Source organism: Panthera onca, chromosome B2, assembly GCF_046562875.1.
Source record: "Panthera onca isolate mPanOnc1 chromosome B2, mPanOnc1 haplotype 2, whole genome shotgun sequence".
NCBI classification, from domain to species: Eukaryota; Metazoa; Chordata; class Mammalia; order Carnivora; family Felidae; genus Panthera; species Panthera onca.
Window position 1 is genome coordinate 53842880 of NC_138343.1, and position 21750 is coordinate 53864629.

At 41.3% G+C, this 21750-nt stretch overlaps 1 protein-coding gene across 11 annotated transcripts in view; it reads right to left on the minus strand.

The window, feature by feature from the left end:
• Nucleotides 1–21750, minus strand: part of DST (dystonin) — a 497583-nt gene that overhangs the window by 357381 nt on the left and 118452 nt on the right. For 7 of the 11 annotated variants that reach the window (XM_078447031.2, XM_078447029.2, XM_078447030.2 and 4 more), the window contains exon 4: nt 16838–17045. In XM_078447031.2, coding sequence (XP_078303157.2) covers nt 16838–17045 — 208 coding nt within the window. Of the gene's footprint in view, nt 1–10231; nt 10418–16837; nt 17046–21750 lie in introns of those variants that run through there. The other 4 variants (XM_060615809.3, XM_060615808.3, XM_060615807.3 and 1 more) reach the window with 3 other exon arrangements.

Consider the following 21750-nt stretch of genomic DNA (forward strand, 5'->3'; position numbering starts at 1 on the left):
ACATTACTCCTCTTTTGTGGCACTCACTTATAATGCATAGAGCTGGTCCACCTTCCTCACCAAAACTGTGTCTTTGGGAGGCTACAGTCCTGTAGTCCTATGTTCCTCTTCCTTCTGCAGACCCTAGTTCCTCTATACATTTTTAAAGCATATGATCAACAAATATTTAGAATTAAACCACATATTCCAGCCATGCCTGGGTGGCTCAGTCGGTTAAGCATCCAACTCTTGATTTCGGCTCAGGTCTTGATCTCACTGTTTGTGAGTTCGAGCCCCACATTGGTCTCTGCGCTGACTCCATGGAGTCTGCTTGGGATTCTCTCCCTCTTCCTCTCTCTCCGTGCCTCCCCTGCTCTGTCTCTCTGTCTCTCTCAAAATAAATAAATAAATAAACAAAGAAACAAACAAACTTTGGTCAGGGGGGTGGGGAAGATCATAAAATGAACCACCAAATATTTCTTTTATCATTCACCTCTTTCCCCTAGCAAAGGTAGTCGATGGTGTTCCAGCATTCATCAATGTTCACAGCCTGTGGCTCTTCTAAAATACGCTGAAAGAAAAATCAGGTAATCTTGTTCTACCTCTTAACTCACATGATTTTAAAACTCAAACATGATCACTGAGTTAAAGGCACTGTCTTCAGTTTAAGGGACAAGAGTAAAACTATGTGTTCTTAGATATTACATACATATAGCTTTACACCCAGGCTATAATCAAATCGCCACAACAAAAACTTGCTAAACAACTAAAGCTAACAATTATCTATGTAACCCTACTTCTGATCACATTTTAAATAAGTAATCCAATATCCTAAGAGCTGAACTTTCATATGTTTTGCAGGACATGGACTACTAACTGCAGTTTATCCTTAAAATAGAACAGTTCAACTAATTTTAGACTCAAGTGCTATAAAGCATCATAGCTGCCAACTGGATACCTGAATCGTAGCAGCAGCATATGCAGATAACTGAGCAAACTGTCAGATAGCTGAACTCTGAGACACCACATGCAATCCTCTGAAGTAGCTACAATATTTAATGCATGTACCCAAAACAAAATGGTAGTTAAAAACAACATGACCGTATGAAAGGAAATAATCAGGGCCTTATTTATTTAAATAATATCTATAATATGCAATGGTTTATAAGTGTCAAAAGGAGGCAACTGTATAAAAAGTCATTAGCCATTTGCAAAACACGTATCTACTAAAAGACCATTATATAAAACATACAAAGAATTCTTAAAACTCAACAATAAGACAAACAATCCAATTAAAAAGTGGGCAAAAGGCCCGAATAGACACCACACCAAAAGAGTAAAGATGGCAAATAACCATATGAAAAGATGTTCCACATCATATGTCATTAGGGAACCGCAAATTAAAACAATTCAAAACCATTTCACACCTTTTAGAATGATTAAAATCCAAAACACTGACAACACCAAATGCTGGCGAGGATGCGGCGCAACAGGAACACTCATTCATTGCTGGTGGAAATGCAAAAGGCTACAGCCACTTTGGAAGACCGTTTAGCAGTTTATTACAAGATAACAAAGCCTTACCATACGATCCAATAGCTGTACTCCTAGGAATTTACCCAAATGAGTTGGAAACTTCTGTCCATATAAAACCCGGCTCACAAATGTTTATAGCAGTTTTATTCATAACTGACAAAAGCTGAAAGCAAGAAAGATGTCCTCAATAGATGAGTGGATAAACTGCGGTACATCCAAATAATGGAATATTAGTCAGCAATAAAAAGAAATGAGCTATTAAGCCATGAAGGGACATGGAGGAACCTTAATTGCCTATTACCAAGTGAAAGAATCCACTGTGAAAAGGCTACAAACTACATGATTCCAACTAGAGAACTTCTAGAAAAGGCAAACTATGAAGACTAAAAAGATCAGTAGCTGCCAGAGATTCAGGGATGAAGGAGGATGAATAGGTAGAATGCAGAGTATTTGGGGGCAGTGAAACAATTCTGTATGATACTGTAATGGTAGACACATGATACATGCATTAGTGAACCCTAATCTAAACTATGGATCTTAATAATAATACATCAATATTGGTTTATCAATTATAACAAAAGTACCACACCAATGCAAGATATCAAAAGGGGAAACAGTAAGGGGCAAGGAAGGAGTATATGGGAACTCTCTGTACTTTCTGCCCAATTTTTCTATGAATTAAAAGTACTTTCAAAGTAGTCTATTCACTCAAAATAAAATAAAATAAAATAAAAGCTACTGGCCTAGGAGGAGCCAGAGGACTTGAGTCATCTATGTAATCTCTGCTGCTCAGAATACTTCATATGTACTACTTTATCCCACCTTCACTGAGCCAGTGAGGTAGACTTGATGCATCAGACCTCACCAGGTTAATAAAGGTAGGACAAAATAAGCCACCAAGTAGTAGTATTCCATGTCAAGAATCAAGAATGCATACAGTCACACTGGCATGGCCAGCATGGAGAACTGTAACACTGCAAATAAGGGCATGTTTTAATTCACTGAGACAATAGTATCTTTGTAAAATGTCTTTAATACCAGGATTCACTGGGAAATATTTTCACCCACTAGAGAAAAATCAAGACTTTGTCAATTCGCTTTGACGATTCTTTCCAGGAAACATTTCAGGCATGTATCAAAGCGGCCACATTCATTGGTGACATTTACAAAACTTAATTCTTCTCAAAATCTCAACCTAAATATACACTGAAAATGCTCAACTTAAAATTTTATTTTCCTTTCATGGATATCTAATAATTAGAATTTATAATCCAGCTAAGATATATAACAGTTCAATCTCCAAAGTCTATTTAACACTTGAATTGAAATAAATCTCTATCAATTTTTAAGCTATTAATTTTAATGTCATGCATCCATTTAACACATCCCAAGCAGTTGTAGTATTAATCAAAATCACAATCCTAATAAAAATTTTTTCATAAAAACAACTTCTGCAACATTTACCAATGGAATGAAACTCAAAATATATAGTATGTCAAATATACACTTTATGTTCAAATGCCATGGCCACCATTTACAGCAATGTGATCTTAGGAAAATTAACTTCTCTAAGCCTCAATTTCCATATGGGCAAAATGGCAGTAGTTGCAGCGAAGATGAAAGAGTTATGAGAATTAGAAATTATACATATATAATTCATTTGCAATACCCAGCACTGTCTGGCATATAAGTAGGTAAGCATATAAATGGTAGCTATTGTTTTTACTATTTTCAGTTAGAAATTAAAAGCTTCACCCATAAATTAAAGGATGGCTCAGAACTTACAAGATCACGTAACTACTGCACTTCTTATATACCAAACAAAACTGACTACAAATCTGAAGTTTACATAGGAGGGAAAAAAAAGACTTTTTGAAATAAAACCAAACACTACAAATTACTGAAATATATTGAAAGATTTGTTTTTAATAACTTACAGTTATTTCTACAAAGGATCTTAAACCAGTAATTTTATTTGCTTAAAGAAAACAAATTCACTGCTCTAAGATACTACAAATCCTGCTCAGAGTATTCCAACAAGATTGATAAGCCATTACTTCAGGAACCCTATATTAAATGGAACATTCCAGTTTTCTAGGTCACACTACTTGCTGTATTCCCAAAGTCAAGCAAAACAGCATTCATACCATTTCATTACCAAAGAAGGTCTAATAATCATTTATATTAAAAATTTGTTTTGGGTCACCTGGGTGACTCAGTCGATTAAGCATCCAACTTCAGCTCAGGTCAGGATCTCACAGTTTCATGAGTTAGAGCCCCTGCATCGGGCTCTCTGCTCTCAGTGCAGAACTCGCTTTCAGGCCCTCTGTCTCCCTCTCTGACCCTCCCTTGCAGTCTCACTCTCTCTCAAAAACAAACGAACATTTTTTTTTAATTGTTTCAGGGGCACCCAGGTGGCTCAGTTGGTTAAGCAACCAATTCTTGATTTCAGCTCAGGTCATGATCCCAGGGTCATGGGATCGAGCCCTGCATGGTGCTTTATACTGTCCACACATGGACCCTGCTTGGGATATTCTCTCTCTCTCTCTCTCTCTCTCTCTCTCTCTCTTTCTCCCTCTGCCCCTCCGCCGCTCACTCACACTCTTCTCTCTCAAGATAAATAAACTTTAAAAAAAAATTGTTTCAAAAAGATACTTTCTAATTAACACACTACACATTTTTTTTACAAAAATTAAAAAGAAAACGCTCCAGGCTTCTTCAAATGTAACTTCAACAATGAAAGTTGCTGCACCCCTTCCCAGTCCCATACACAGAACCAACCAGTCAGCCATCCTGTCAACTTCTATAATTTCTCTTGAATCAGCCTTCCATTCCAACCACCATAATTATACAGCGGCCTGTCTCCCTACTGTCACCAAAGTTATCTCTCTAAAAGCTATTCTCACTGGTAGCATTCTACTGAAGATCATTAGGGTTCCCTTCCCTACCTACAGAATAAAGCCCAAACCTGAGCCTCAGTGAGGCATTCAACACCCTTTCGATCTGCCCCAACATAACCCTCCATATTCACCCACTTCCATTTTCCTACAACCTCTACACACTTGCATCTCAAAAACTTATTGTGCACTTTAGCCAAATGCTCAAAATGGATTCTATGGTTATAGTAATGAAATGGAATGGTCACACTAGTCTTTCCTCTTGGAGCTTTCCTCCCTGGTACCTTCACCTCACAGAGTAAAATCCCTTTCGACCATAAGTACAACATCCAACGCAAGCAGAATTATTTGTTTCCTCTTCTGAAAGAGATAATAGTAGGTTGAAAAATAACAGCAAATAAAATCGCATTAAAGAAATAAACTAACAAATGGGGCACCTGGATGGCTCAGTCAGTTAAGCATCCGACTTCAGTTCAGATCGTGAGTTCGAGCCCCATGTCAGGCTCTGCGCTGACAGCTCAGAGCCTGGAGCCTGCTTCAGATTCTGTGTCTCTGCCCCTCCCCCCACTCACACTCTGTCTCTCAAAAGTGAACGTTTAAAAAAAATTTTTTAATAAAAAAAGAAATAAACCAAAAAATAAATAAATCCTCATTTGATCTGTTATAGAAATAATGATGTATTTCAGCAGATAGCTGCCTGAAATTCCTTTTTGTAAGTAGCATGTGATTTCCTAGTTTACTAAGAGCTGAGAAATGGACACAAAAGCCTTTCTTTTCAAAAGAAAAGTCCCATGTAACAGAAGCACCCAAGTTTCTTTTTAATTAATAAGAAATACTAAATATTCTAAACTACAAATCCTCTCACTCAATTCGTTCATAAGACAAACGGTCAGATAATCTTACACATTTTTATACTCAGTTGTAGAGCTAAAAAGAAAGGAACACCCAACAGCCTCGATACTCTCCATCTTTCTGTCACCTCTATAGCTTCGGATGTTTTTACAATCTTCAATTTCGTGAAGACACTTTGGTCAAACAGTCCAGCTCTCCAGAGCCAGGCTCCTGGGCACACATGACCCAAACGCAGAAACACTGAAGTTTCTTTGCCTGGCTACAGATTAACTGTAAGACAATAAATTGTTCCCACTGCCTCTCCTTACATGTCATTTATTACCTAAAACATCACCACTGAGCCAGATAAAAGCATCTCCACATTGCTCAAATAAAAAAACTTTCAAAAGCATAAAGCTTTTTTAAAAGTCCCTGGGTAAATAAATGTTGAGAAATCTACAAAAGTCTAAGTCAAAACAAAAGAAACCAAAGGAGCATCAGTCTGATATTTTGGGATCAATGTTAAATTCACTAACAATATCTAATAACTGCTTACATTCCTAGACTGATAGTGTTCCTTATGGTAGGAGGCAATGAAGAAATTATTTGGCCAATTTGAAATTACTTTCAAATCCATTTTGTAACATTATAAAACATTCAACTATGTCATTTTGAAAATCCTCAAAGATTTCAGCAGAGCTCTCAGATATTCTCTTAAATTTTAGCAAAGTCAAATATATTGTGTTATGGTCGTTAACATGTGCCTAAACTTTAAGTTTTGAATTTCAGGGCAGATACTTTACCCTCTGTGTGCCAGACACTGCTGGTTGCAAACTCTATAATCCATTTTTACTTATCCTTTAAACCAACACAAGTTCAACTGTGTTCAAGCGGGTACTTTCCTAGTCTGCTATGCAGATAGCAGTGACCATTTTAATAGTTCCTGTGAAGGAGATACTAGTGAAAGTTGCTAAGTGGGCTTCTAAAAAAACTCTTTAAAAGGAGGCCAACTCAACTAGTTTGCGCCTTTTGTCCTTTGTCCTTGCACTTCTTCCTCCATGTGGAAGTAAGACACAAGGGATAGAAAAGGAGCAGCCATCTTGTGATGACAGAATGACCACATGATACACAAGTGGCTAAGCAGCAATACAGAAGTCCAGGTCCTGTTGGCAAATCCAGGTATCCTTCAACCCTGGTCTGCCTACCTGCCTACCATGACCTCTCAGTACCTGATACAAAGAAACACTATCATCTGTTTTCTGTTACAAACAATCAAATACAATCCTAACACTTACTACCAGATTAAGCCTATTTCATTCGTTAAAGGAAAAGAAAAAACCAAGACTAATACTGTTGTAACTAGCTACAATATAATACTATCATGATGCAGCACAGCTGAAGTTCACTATTACACAACTATTACATTAACCTGTGAGCAGAGCATGAGCAGGTGAAATGTGAAATCAAGTTTTTGCAGCATCCTGGAATCCAAGTGAAAACCACTGAGCAAGATCATCAAAGACTACACAATATGAAGGGCAGGAAAGTTCCTGGAAACCTTTACACTCCAACTTTCAAATCAGATGGCACCAGAGTAGTTTACACAGCAAAAGGACAGGATTTTTGCCAACCACACATCTATGCAGGCCATAAAACTGAACTTGAAATGAAAACTACAGGTGCAGTGATTCTCAGTCACCAAGCACATAAGCAGAATTACATAGCCCTGAGAGAAGGGACTGAAGCAATTACTCAAAGTTTTCACGAAAAACAAAATTTTTTTCCTTTTTTTCCTAAGTAATCAAAGACGATTTTTACAAGTAACAAATCTGGCATGCAGTTTTCAAAGAGAATGATAGTGAAACATTTTTTTACAGTTGTGTGGGGATAATTGATTAATTTCCAGATCAATGGGAAGACATTCATTTGGCTGCACCAAAATAAACTACCTTCTTTTTAAGTCTAAACTGTATAAAATAAGATTTGCTGGGTTCATATTAATGATGTCATTTTTCACATTTAACATCCTTTTCAAAAAGTAACAACACTGAGAAAGTTAAAGCTTCCAATGACAGAGCTACCTAGCAGAATTTCACGGATTAAAGTGACAGCTAATTAGTATTAATAATATAAAAACATATAATTAAGTATAATAGTATACAGGTTAGTTTCCTTACACTGACCAGAAAAAAAAACCAAGAGGGATTATTCTGTCCTTTTATGCTAAGCTACTCAACATGTTTTGTATTACATGGTAAATACAGTAGATAAGCTAATAAATATTAAAGAAAGCCACTGACATGGGCAATTTCTAGCATAAAAAATAAGTAAATATTTTTTATTTGTAAATAAATGCCTTTACTCCCCCTGACTGCGCTGTTAGCTGAAGTAATGTGATGTTTTTTTAATTGGATACCCTGAATATTCTGACTGTATGTTTTATAAGAGGACTACAATATGAATCAGAGCACTGCACTCCTCTCTGCAGCAAATAGCTCTGTGTTATTCTAATTCAGCAAACAGTTGCCTATTTTTACTCAGAAGTAACGGACCAAAGCAAGACACTAGAATAGGCCACACCGTAAGTAATTAGGGCTCACTCACTTGCCACTACTGGGTTTTCTACAAAGGACTAGGTTGGAAGTCCTTGCAAGGCCATCTGAGGACTAAGCCTGACAAAACTCTCAGCTCCTAAACCCAGTACTCATAATTGCTGACAGTATAGATTATTACAACTCTACGTTTCTGACAACAGACAAATTTTGAATTTGTTCCAGCTGACTCCACCACTTACCCTATTCAACAGCTGGGGCATATGATAACTTGGCAACCTGATAATACACTAGCTGAATGCAAACTCATTCTGTAACCAAGGAACTTTGTCAGAAATAAAAGTCAAAATAACCTCTCTTAAGTTCAAATGGGAATGCGAGATGTTTGAACAATGCATGATTTCAGAAAATGAGCAACCGTACTTTGAAAGTTTAGTGAACTGACACTCCCTATTCAAAGCCTACAATTCTTTCCTGATTAGATCAGCCCCCACAGCAAGTCATTGGGATCATAAGCACTATAGTGAAGTCATCGTATTGGATACTGATGGGAAATCATAACTGGCTTCAAAACACATTGGGAAACAATGAGTTTTCCAGGTCTCCAGTCCTTCATATGATACACTAACCAATACTCTTACTTTCCTTTACAAAACTAAATGAAACATAGGACATCTATAAGGCCAAGTACAAATTGATGACCTAAGCATTTTAAAACCACAAAGAAAATGAAGGAAACAATCCTCACTTTTTTCTGTGAAATTTTGGACGTGTTTGAAAAAGTGTATGCCTAAGTGCAATACTGATCATTAGGTCATAATTAAAATGAAGTGTCATGAAAACTGCAATGGCCTTCAGATCTTTAATTTTCTTTTATTTCCAAAGGCAAATAGAAACAAGCTTTTCAATAATGTCTGCTTCTGCAAGACAAGTCTAATCAGCACTTCAGTTACTGTTTTCAAAGTCACCTGAAAACAGCCACGTATCACTGAGGCAAAACTCGATGAGACAAAAATTCATATGGCTATAATTTTTTTCGAAAGTATAAAATGTATATGCTTTAGAACTTTCCAACTTTTTTCTTTGGGATTTTAAAGAGCACAGGTGTGTGTCTTCAATAAGGTTTACTAGTCTATATTGCAATGTTTCTCATTTTTAACGTTCTGGAGACAACTGATTAAGAAAGACATAAACATGAGAATATTACACACGTACACAGACATAAATGCTACCAATGTGCTTTCGCCTAAAATACCACTGCATTTGCTCAGTGGCAGTATTATACACAATAGAGTCTTGGCACAAAGGAATTCTGATTGTGCTGTTTACAAAATTCTACGTGGATTAAAAGAATGTCAATAATAAAACACATTCTAGAAAGAGATAAAACATATTACTGGGTGGGTTTTGAGATTTTTGGAGATTTGGAATTTAATTATTTAATTCAGTATTTTATATTTCTACTTTCTACTAATAGAAAACTATTAATGCGGGCCATTTTTAACCATATAATGCCCATTCAAATTACCGAAATTGAGCCCAAAGCCAATATTCGAAAGATCTAAAGCCATTTGAATCCAAGATATGAATCAGACCACTATTCACTATTAATATATTAAGACTCTGTGAGCTAGCCTTGGGTGTGCAGTGTTTCAGTCTCCTTACTGTGTCTCTGTACGCACTGAAAAATGATTTCCAGAGACAAAAAGACCCTTTAAGAGGAGATGGTGCACTTTAAGATGGAAGTAAACAATACTAAAATATGAAAAATTTATCAGGTTGGCACAGAATTTCCCCAACATAAAGTATAGGCAAAAAAAAAATCTCAAAATATATTGCTTTATATTTAAATTTACAAGAGTCGCTGACTTAAGTCTTTCATCCATCACAATCAAATAATTTTTATGACACATAAGAACAGGTATATAGTCACAAACCATAAACTTTTTTCAAATAAAATCGTTCTAAGAAAAATGATTTGGTGATGCACTCAATGGTGAAACAGCCCATCTATTTAAGAACCCCAGAACCTTTTGTATAGGGTTAACCAATACCCCATGCAAAGCAAGAGCAGCAATGCCTTAGTAATTCTATGGAGAATTAATCAGTACCCACCCTCCCAGGAAGAATTATGATTATGCATAGTACTTAACAGCTTTTACAAGGGAAAGAAAAATGCAATGTGCTCAGAACCCAAACCCCTTCCCCCCACGCCACAGCCTATCAAAGGGCGTCTCCAGACCATCGCCCACCCCACCACCCTTCTGTGAGTCAGGGTTACTGAATCCCTTCCAAAAAGACCTGGTCCGTTCCCAAGACTGGTCCAGACACCTGTTTACCTATGCCCAAGCCGTAGTGGCTCTGGTTAAGCAAAGATAACGGTTACCCGGCTGGTGCGTGCCAAGCCCCGCAGCCCAAGCACCGGGCACCACATACCTTTGTACCTCTCCAGGACATCCTCATAGGCCTGGAGGTACTCCTGCTCCTCCACGTACAGGTAAGCAGCTGGCGAGAGGTACCCCGCCATGCCGAAGTTTATCTAAGCGATGACTGGCCAATTCCCCTTTCCCCCTCCTAACCCCGGGAGTCAGCAAGACGCTGCCTAGGGAACTGGAAAAGCGGAAGGAGCGGCACGCTGGTGGAGAGCACTGAAGCCGGAGACGCAGAGCCCGGGGCGCGAGGGGGTGGTGGGCGCCGGAGCCGGCAGAGGAAACGCCCAGGCCCCCTGGCGGGCTGCGGGTGCCAAGCCGCCGCTCCGGGGAGCCAGAGTCCCTCTCAGGTTTCAGCAGCAGCAAATCTCGGCAAGCCCGGGGGCGGCGACAAGCAGCGCCACACCACGCGGAGGAGCCTGGAGCACGGTGGGGACAGGCGAAGGGCGGCAGGCGCCGGGACCCTCTTCGGCCAACGCGGTCGCCACCCTGGCCCTGCGATGGGTGCCTGCTCCGGGCCGGGCCGAGGCCGCGGCGGCGGTGCGAGAGGACTGGCGCGCTGCCTCCGCCCGGGATGCTGCGCGGCGCATCTGCGGCATTTCCTGGCCGCCGCGCCGCAGACACTCGCCCGCGCCCCCGGAGAAAGGGAGGGGGGAGGGCGGAGGGCGGAAGGGAGGGGGCAAGCGCGGCGGTCAGCGCCCGGGCTGGCTAGGCTCCGACCCCGGCGCGGCTCGGCCCCTCCCTGCCAGGCAGCGCCGGGCGCCCCGTGGCCCCCTCCCCGGCCCGCCCACCTAGGTCGGTCTTGCTGCCAAGCACGCCCACCCCCGGACACTGGCCGGCCAGCCCGGATCCCCAAGGGTGAGGTTTCTATTTGGGACCCACAACAGGTGCCTGGGAAACAAAGCCGCAGATCGCGGTCACTGACGAGCGCAGGATACCCCCCCACCCACCCCCTCTGCCCCTCGCTGAGCAGTCTGCAGTTCTCCCCGGGGAAGGGGTGACGCGGAGGAGAGTGGAAAATACACTTCAACCCAGCTTATGGCATAGAGGGACTCAGGTCACTCAGTGGTAGCAGCACGGGACGGAGCCGGGCGGGGGGGGGGGGGGGGTCCCTGCTCTGGGCACATCTCGGGGGCGGGGCGGCGCGGCCTCTGCAGGTGGCCCTGCGCGTCAGGGCCTGACAGCCTGGAAGCTACTGCGCTTGCGCAGCCGGCGGACCAGCCCTCGGTCCCTCCCTTCCGCCCCCCAGAGCCTGTCGGCGCATCTGCCGCTGGGCTCCTAGGAAGCGGCCACAGCCAGGTCAGTTCACAACGCCCCCAGGCTACTGTGTCCCCTCCCTTCTTCTCGCTACCCTTTATTCATTCCACACAGTACTGGTATCCACTGAATTTGAGTAAAATGGATACAATTCTCTTAACTTTGGCATGTCATATACTAAAGTGGTGAGTTTTAAGGGTCCATTGGTGGAACCAGTGGGTACTCAGATCATGTAAATGGATGTGTTTAAGAGTACTGATTGAAGTCAGGCTGCCTTGGATGGCATCCTGCCTCCTTTCTGTGTGACGCGGCCAAGTTCCTTATCCTCTCAGAACTTCTCCATCAGTAAAATGGGGGGATAATAGTGCCTACCCTATAAAGTTGTGGCTTTATACGTGTTAGCTACTATTAATAGATAAATCAACTCATTGTTGACCATCTGACTTATGACAGCTTCACCTTTGCCCACATCTTCCTTCCCTATTTCTTCCCTTCATATGTACTGACCTTTTGTCCTTGATATTTTTTTCCTTTCCCTTTCAGTGTTGCGAATCTGCAACATTTTCCATTAACTCTTAGATGGGAATGAGTACTAATTGAAAAACTATATGCTCTCGAAAAAGACTTATTTGAGTTATAACTGGAAATCTTTACTTCTCCTGAGCAACTGGCCTACTTTTGTTATTCCAAACAAAGCAAAACCGTATCTCGCCTTTCTACCCTGACCAATGGCTTATAATCTGAGTTTGAGCCCATGTCCCACCAAGCACTTAGGATCACTAGTTTTCTTGCAACTTGGTATGCGTTTATGTACACATTAGTGCATGAAGCAATACACATGCGTTATTTGTGACACCTTCTTAAAATGAAAGAGTTAGCAATTAGATCCCTGAGACTCATTCCATTTATAGACCATACAGGTACACAGATCTCTCAAAACTGTTTTGTGTCCTTCGCAATGAGTAGGGTCATTGAGGGTACAGTCTGAGTCTTCATCAAAGACTGAAACCCAGTAGCACTCCGTTTTGTGAATATAATCAGTGCTCTCTTAATTGATTTTAACTCTCTGTTTAAGGAACCAGTCAAAATGAACAGCAGCAGCATTTGGGCTTTTCTGTAAAAACAGCCTTTGCCCCATGCATGCTTGGAATGGTAATATTGGGTCAACCTGCTAATAATAATAGTCTATTCCATATGGAAGCAGCAGTTAAGCACAGCAGTTAAGAGGCTGGCCTCTGGAGTCAAGAATGTTCAAATTCAGATCATAGATCCAGCGCTTCCTAGTTGTATAATCTTAGGAAGAGTCTCTCCCTCTCTCAGCAGATTTCTGCACTGGAAAATGGAGAAAATAATTATACCTACTTCATAAGGTTGTTGGGAGACTAAATGAGATAATGTAGTAACTGCTTCTAAGAGCATCTGGCCATCAACAAACTCATTTTTACAGCATTTGCCATGTGCCCAGGAATTCACAAAAGGTTTTACATTCACTACTTTATTTACTCACCACAGCTATAACCCCCTTTGATAAAGAAAATGGAGCTGAGAAAAATTCAGGAAATTGCTGAAGAAAATACAACTGACTAATGATAGAGGGAGAATTAAAATCCAAGTTTACCTGAGTCCAAAGTCTAACTCTGCTTAGATCCTTCAATTCCCACTTCAAAGAATTTACATGGGACAAAAATCCCTATTTTAAAACAGCACTGTCACCAACAAACCATGTACCTTTATGGGCACTTCAATACTAAAACACCCAACTTACAGGGAACCCTGTAACTAAGAACAGCAGATCTATATTGTTCTTATGTAAAAGCCATTTATACAATGGATATTACAAAGCCCCATTCCTCACACTTCGTCATCTTGTTCTCACATTGACCCTGTGAGAGAAAGGAAAGGTATACAGTCTCAGATTTTAAAATAAGAGAACTACAACAAGTGCAAAAGCACTTTTAAAATCATAAAGTGTCAGACATGCGACACCAGCACCAATAAGATTCTCCAAAATGTGAACCTGATTATGTCACTGCACTGCTGAAAAATCTTCCAAGAATTCCCCCACCCCTTACAACACAAATAGTCCAATCTCAACATTGCACACAAGCTCCTCTATAATTTCTGCTATTCCCTACCAAACTCCATGCTTTACTACGCATATTACTTGAAGTTTCCATTTATCATATTTTCCCACTTTTCTTAAGCACTTACTCTGATTTCTAGATTCCCTTAAAGTTTCCATTTAAACACATCTCCCTACCTTTGTTCTTGTGGTACCATCCCTCTGAAGTGGTGTTCCCGTTCCCCCTATTTCCATCAAGCTCTTCAAATCTCACCTCAAGTGGCACTTCCCACCAGAAGCCTCTCAGGAACCTTCCCTCTCTGTCCAAGCTAGTTAGACTCTCCTCTAGATTCGTTTCATATTAGGTACTTATAGTCATTACAGCTAATCTCTCACACCGTGTTGTATCTGACAACACATCCAGTTATCATACTGAACAAAAACTTCCTTAGAGGCAACAGTATGTGCTTTTCTTCATTTTATTCCAGGACTCAAATTTTTATTAAATATGAATGAATTAAGGTATCCCACAGACCATATGGTCTTTTTGACTCTAGGCATTTTCATGTTCAATTCTATCTTTGTGACCTTAAAAACAAATAAAAATATTGGACTTTCAACTCCTTTATTACTAGGTAATGAACACTACTGACAGCCTCATACCATTTCTGAACCTCATCCCATGTCTTACTAGGGATGAATTTCAAAGACGGGGTGAGTTTTGGGCAGACTGTGAAAATGTCTAATAAAGTTAAGAGTCAAAATCTTTTAATGGTATGTTTTCAAACTCCACAGCATCAAATTCCCTCCACTTATCTTCACACGGGGTGATCAGCAGTATCTTATCTTCACATGGGGGTGATCAGCAGTGTATTTAACACATAATATATCTGAATTTCATATTTTAGCCACATTATTATTAAACAGATATTTGAAGACCGGCCTCCAAGTCTCTGCTCCCAAGGTATGATTATTATGATTTGTGTAGAAAACAGCAACTTACCAATATTTATTTTAAATACAGTAGCACATTTCCATAGTAGGGCTGCTTATTCTATTCATAATTTTGTTTTGTTTTTGATTAATATCTTAAAAGTATGTAACTTGAGGGGTACCTGGGTAGCTCAGTCTGTTGAGTGTCTGACTTCAGCTCAGGTCATGATCTCATGGTCTATGGGTTCGAGCCCTGCATCAGACTCTGTGCTAACAGCTCAGAGCCTGGAGCCTGCTTCGGATTCTGTCTCCTCTCTCTGCCCCTCCCCTGCTCACACTCTGTCTCTCTCTCTCAAAAATAAATAAACATTAAAAGAAATTTTTTTAAGTATGTAACTTGGAAGTCTCAAGTGCATTAATAACCACTAACTTCACAGCAATCCCCACAAATAACTCAACAAACATTTTACGAGTAAGACATGGCTCCTGCCCTCAAAGAGTCTGCAGTCTACCAACATCAGCAGCTACTTGCCCACTGCATCCCACCAGAACTGCCAATTCTTCCATTCCTTCCCCATCTGCAGGGTACAATGACAGTCTCCCCAACTTCTCCTGACTTCCTGCCTAGTTGTCTTCCTCAGCTTATATAATGTCATTCCCCCTGACAAACACCTGATCCGTCCTGCTCCCATAACCCCTTCCTGCACTAATGAAAGCAAAATATCCACTTCTGCCACCACTATCAAAACCCTCGAGCCAAAAGCACCTCTTCCTTCCACAAAAATGCACAGAACACAGGTATCCTGTTCTGATGGGCCAGGCTTTCCACAAAGACCCAACAACTTCTCTCAGTACCCTCTTTTCACCTATCTTCCCTTTCTGCACAAAGATAGGGTGGAGTCACCATCTCCTCCTCTCCATGCCCCGGACCTGCATGTAGTGGGGGGAAAAGAGGGGAGGTACAAGGAGTCAGGCCTCAGTGACTAAACATTTTTTAGTACTTGAGGAAGGCAGTGAGAGCTAGGTCTGTCCCAGCTCCCCCAAGCCACCCCTGCTCACTCTCACTTGGCTCCAGAACAGCCTCCCTCCTAGATCCTCCCTCCTCCTACCCTTTCCCAGCTCCACCCCTCCTCTCAAAGGCCTGGAAGAGACCAGCCAGCATCTCACAACAGACAGAAGAAGCTCAAGGCTGTTGCCCCAGAAACCCAGACTACAGAATGGCTGGCTGGGCGCTGTTTGTTTTTCCCGTAATCAGAAAATCCCACTGGGGGGACCATAGGGGGAGTCTCAGCTGCTGTGGTGGCTGGGATCTGGACTATTCCCCACCAGCCCCCTCAGAGGAAGATAGAGTACCAACTTTGTATTATAGTGGGAGGCAAAAGAAACTGGGTGGGCACCCCCACCCAGGAGTGGAAAGGAAAGAAGGCCAGATCCACTGACTGCAGAAACTAGCTCTGGAAAAAACCTGACCTTTGGCCTTTGCAAGAGCCCCAAAAGACTTATACCATTTCTGAGAGAGAGAGAGAGAGAGAGAGGGAATTATTGAGGGAATTGAGGAACAATCACCCCAGGAAGCAAGTCTCATGCACAGAACACAGAAGAGAGAACCACACTAGCACTGCAAGGTTGGAGGACTGGTTTCCTCAGTGTTCTCAGCTTTCAGCTGGGTAAAACAAGCCACCCCTTCTGGTTCGACTTTTACGGCCAATGCAAGGGAACACCGGTAACAGAACAGAAATGTTGGCACCTCCCATAAATTAATTAATCAGGAATGCATGATGGCTAAGCCCTGAAAAGCACCAGGGACAGAAAGCTGCTATGGACACATGATGCTGACAGAGATGATACATTTAAAAAAAAAAAAAAAAAAAAATGTCATCCAAGTTGCTGAAGTACCCTCTACAATCCTGGGTACCAAAAGCCAGGAATCTACCCCAGTTAAATCTGCGTAGCTCAGTGTCCCTGGGCAAAAATGGAAAAGAAGGCAGCTTTCTCACAGCTTCTAGCAAATACACTAGGAATCACATAAGTTAATACTTTCAGAATGTCACAGTAGCTACATCGTGTAAATAGGAAAGTTTAATGCAGATGTCTGTAAATATCCCCTTGCATTTCAAAGGTATCAATTCATCCAACCCAAAGACAAGGCCAAACAGCTTAGTCACCAGCAGGCTGGGCAAACTGCTTTCTCGATATAAATCGGGCATAAAGTAAACATGGTCATCCTCCTCCCCCACCTAGAGCACCAATCTACGCCTGCCGGTGCATCAGCAGCTCCCAGCTACAGCCCCGGCCCCAGGGGGTAGATGGGTGAATTTCGAAACCCTCTCTAGGCTCCATCCCCTCCCCGGATGCGCTTACCTGCTATCCTAAGCACTGCCCTCTCAGCGGGGTCCAGCACCGAGCCCCCGTGAATCTTTCTTTTTGATCTCTCATGTTTAGGCAAATTCCAGGGTAAGGTGTCTCCCGGCGCTGGAGATGCCGAGCCAGATTTCTGGCTGAAATCATCTTCATCAGAAAAATCCGCAGAGGAAGACATAGAGCAGCGATAGGACGCGTTCCCGGAACTCTACAGAGGATGACACAGAAAAAAGCATTAATAGCAAAACACTCACATATGCTCATCGCTTTCAACAGTCCCCTCCCTGCCCCCAAACTGAGTCTGGCATCCTGCACCATCCTCAATGCTGAGGGGAAACACAAACAAGAAATGAAACCCAGGGCTCACCATCTTTTCTTGGCCGTGTCTCGGACGGCAGAAACAAAACCCAGGCGGTCCCAATACATGGGAGATTTGCACAGAAGTGTGTGGCCTGCGGTCCGGCCACCGGCTCACAAATGACTGGCCCAACAATGAAGCCAGAATCAACAGCCTTCCTGTTACAAATCTATAGTATCTGGCTCCCCCAGCAGGACAGGAGAAACATTTTCCATTACTAGACTGCTGGTGAATTCATTAATGCAACTAACTCGAAGTTTCAAAAACAAAGCACAAATGCAGGATGTTGAGTCCCAATTCCTTTCCGTTTCAAGTCGCCTCACAACTGGAGTCTCCTTTCTGACGAGTTGTAAGCCCCTTGTCCTCTTTACTTAATTTTCTTCATGAGATTGAAGCAGGTTCCCAGAAAGGAGCAAGGAGGAGGAAGAACAGATTCTGAGAAGAGCTTTTAAGACTGGGGAGAACACAAAAGACTGTTTTCAGAAGCCCAAGACGGATCCAATAAACAAACATCTGAACTCAGTTGAGAGTTCTTCAGATATTTTAAACTTCTAGCAAAGTAACAGCTGCCAATAATGTAAATGAGGATGATGCAGCTCAGTGACAGGAAACAGCTCTTCTCAGCTCCTGGTCATTACACAGTGAAATGAGAAACAGGATGCTTCTACCAAAGCACTTTGCCTGAAGGTTAGTCCTCCCTTCGTCCAGCAGGAACAAATCTGCAGGATCATATCTTGCATCAAAAGGTTCTATCTTCCACACAGGGAAAAGGCACGAAATATTATTCCTGCCTTCTTTACTGAGGTAGGTTTGTGATTATTTAGAGAGCTGCTGGCTTGCTGTGGAAATAAGGATGTTATCTGTGCTGCGAACAGTGATATAAATAAAGTACCGAGGGGGAATCTGTACTTTCCCATTTAGAATTCCACTTGCTAAAAAAGTAAGGCTCGTTGTAAAGATGGCAAACTGGTGCAACTCAAATTCCTGAAATGGATCTTGCAGTCACAGACTCCTAAGAAGCAAGTTGCAGACCGGAATCAGTGAGGCATACTCCAATTTGAGCAAAAACACTGAGCTGCTCACAAAAGCAGTGGCGACTGCAGCAAAACAGGCTGTGTGAGCAACATCCCAAAGCACTCACTCACGGCCTGTGAAGCAAACTACAAGTGAATCAGGACTATTAATCTTGCCTCCGTCTATTCAGGCATGTTGCTACACATGGTCAACACCACCATTTTAAAAGTACACATAATATTTCCCAGCAAGTCAAGTGTCTAAGATTTATCTTTCGCCCTATTCTTTCCCAAAGAAGTGGTCTCCATTTTATTTTACCTGAAATGTCATCACCTTGGCTAATTTATTTATTTGGATTTTTGTGTGTTTTCCTCATGGCAATAATGTATGAGGCAAACATGAGGTAAATAAATAAAATTGATTTTCTAAATTGTTGCTAGAGTCCACAGAGAGTTGTGAGTGGGTATTAAGTCAGTCACAGAATGCCATTATCAACGTAATTTATTTTCCATGCTTTTCTGAAAATTCATCTTGCACTCTCTGATGTCGTGTTATTGGCTACATCTGTGGAAAAGGGTGACATTCTTAAAGACTTTCAAAAGGGTATTGGGTTTCTTTGGTTGCCTTGTCTTCCTTAAAATGGCTTCCTACCTGTCCTTACTTAAGGTCATCCCTTATCTGCGAGATTATATTTCTTGCTGTTGCCCGCACAATTTCACTGACTATAGTAATTTGATTGTTTATCTTTACAGACAGACTTAGGGAGTAACTGTTAAAGAACTGCTCCTTTCCAAAAACCACTGGTTATTAATTTTTGTAGATAGAGTAATTTTTTTTAATGGCCAGAGTCTCAGCTGATTGAACAGCAAAATGTGATTTATGCCATGACATAAACACCATTAATCACACGTAGCCAGATGGGAACAGTTACTACCCCTGGACCCAAGGGTGTTGACTGGGGCAGCTTCTAATCTGGTAGTGTCACTGGTAAACAGATAAGAGAGAAAAGGAAGAAAAGACCATCAGCAACACTTCTTTCAGCAATATATCATATGAAAATATAGACACAGATACACAGACCAAGGGAAATCATGCATATTTCTCTTTGGTAAAGTCTCCCAAGCTACATAACAAAAGCATTTTAAGAACATATCAGGGTTTTTTACACAATAATTTCCATAAACACTTTTAAAAATGTAAGTAAACTATACAAAATTAGGCCCATTTGAACCTTGAAAATTGAAAATGGATTTAAATGAAGCTGCTTTGAAGGTAATCAATCCTATAAAACTGTTATATTCTTTATTGATTTGAAATGATTTGATTCATGTCAGTATCTTGGAGACTGGAGGGAAGAGTGTAAGAATACAGTTCCTGGGGTGCCTGGATGGCTCTGTCAGTTAAGCGTTCAGCTCTTGATTTTGGCTCTGGTCATGATCTCACAGTTCATGAGATTGAGCCCCGCATTGGGCTCTGCACTGATAGCATGGAGCCTGCTTGGGATTCTCTTTCTCCCTCTTCCTCTGCCCCTCCCCAACTCATGCGCACACTCTCTCTCTCTCTCTGTCTCTCTCAAAATAAAATGATTAAACTAAAAAAAAAAAAAGAATACAGTTTTCTTTTTGAAAAAGCTAACCTGTTTTCTGGCCCCAAATCCATAGCCTCACATTTGATGTGGAGTTTGCAGGGATTAGACAAAGGAAGAGGGCTCTTGTGACCAGCAAAAGCCCCAAGATCTTATCTCTTATTGCCTAAGGTTTGATTCCTATTAAATCTGTGTCCATGAATAAGAGATTTGATAATTACAATATATCCATACAATGAACTAATGAACTACACTGCAGCAATTAAACAAAAATGTTACCCATCTACACTAGGATTCCTTTTAAAAAGTGTGTGTGTGTGTGTGTGTGTGTGTGTGTGTGTGTGTATGTGTGTGTGTGTGTGTAGATGGATAGATAAATAGATAGATAGGTGATTGATAAATTGGTAAACAGAAGATAGGTAGATAGATAACTATTTACCAGTGTATAAACAATGGTTTCTCAGAATGTTGACCAATATTATAAATAAATGGACTTAATTTTATTCCTTATAATTTTTAAATTCAAAACAAGTACACAAAAATATTACTAAAGAGAAAGCTACTATGCCTAGAGTCAGAGAAAATAGCAAAGGCCCTGGGAAGAAGTAACTAGTTAGCCAGTGTTTTTAACCATTTGGGGCTCACAGGCACCCCTGAAAAGCTGAAGAAATCTATGGGAACATCTCTCCAGAACAGAACACATGGGCAAATATACACAAACTTTGCACATGATTTTATGGAGTTCACTGACACACTGACTCCAGGTTAAGGACCCCAATTTACACCATCGTCTGTCATCACCATTTGGCATTCATGTTGAGTACAAAAGAAATAGGAAAGCACTGTGGACTGTGCAGAAGAAGAAGAAAGGTAAGTAGGAGGGTAAAGACAAAGTTGGCCTGGGTCATAATATTTTTAACATTTGGCCTTTTTTGTTTTAAATAAAGGACTGTGAACCACTTCAGGACTGATGTTGGGTCTCTAACCAAAAACACAAGGTTGTGAGAAATCTAAACACCCTGTATTATGTCTTATTACAACCTAGTTATTAAGGCAGTCTTAACAATTGAATTAGATCACCAAAACTCTAAAATGACTTTCCTAACAGCCAGTGCATTCACATGGTATAAAAACAACCCAAATGTCTTAAAGCCAAGATAATTAGAGAATGCAACATTTTTAGAAGGGGATCTAAACAATAACTTCTCTAATTGAAACCCCGGTGGGGGATCTGAGATAAGTACAATGGAACTGCCTAAATTGGAAGCCGCCCAGTCTTAGCACCCTGATCCGCAGGAAAATGCCAGGAAGTTGTCTCTGCACTAGGCATTCTCTAAATGCAGTGGAGAAACAAGTGCAGAGATAAGGGTTTGTAAAAGAGCCAGACTTTTAGGATTCCAGAGACTGGACAGGTGACTTCCACAAACCTGCATACTTATATTTTATGCACACTTCTGCAAATATATTTCCAAAAGTTTACCAAAAGGTTAAAAACCAAAACACATAAACAATTAGATTGTGGGGCATTCTATAAAATAACTCTTCTGTACTCTTCATAATGGTCAATGTTGAGAAATATACACACCAAACAAACAGAGCATGTTATAAATTTAAAAATAAATACAGCAGGGGCGCCTGGGTGGCTCAGTGAGCCAAGTGTCTGACTTCGGCTCAGGTCATGATCTCACGGTTCATGGGTTTGAGCCCCATGTTGGGCTCTGTGCTGACAGCTCAGAGCCTGGGCCTGCTTCAGATTCTGTGTCTCCTCTCTCTGCCCCTCCCCTGCTCATGCTATGTCTCTCTATCTCTCAAAAATAAAAATAAACAGGGGCGCCTGGGTGGCTCGGTCGGTTAAGCATCCGACTTCGGCTCAGGTCATGATCTCACGGTCTGTGAGTTCGAGCCCCGCGTCGGGCTCTGTGCTGACAGCTCAGAGCCTGGAGCCCGTTTCAGATT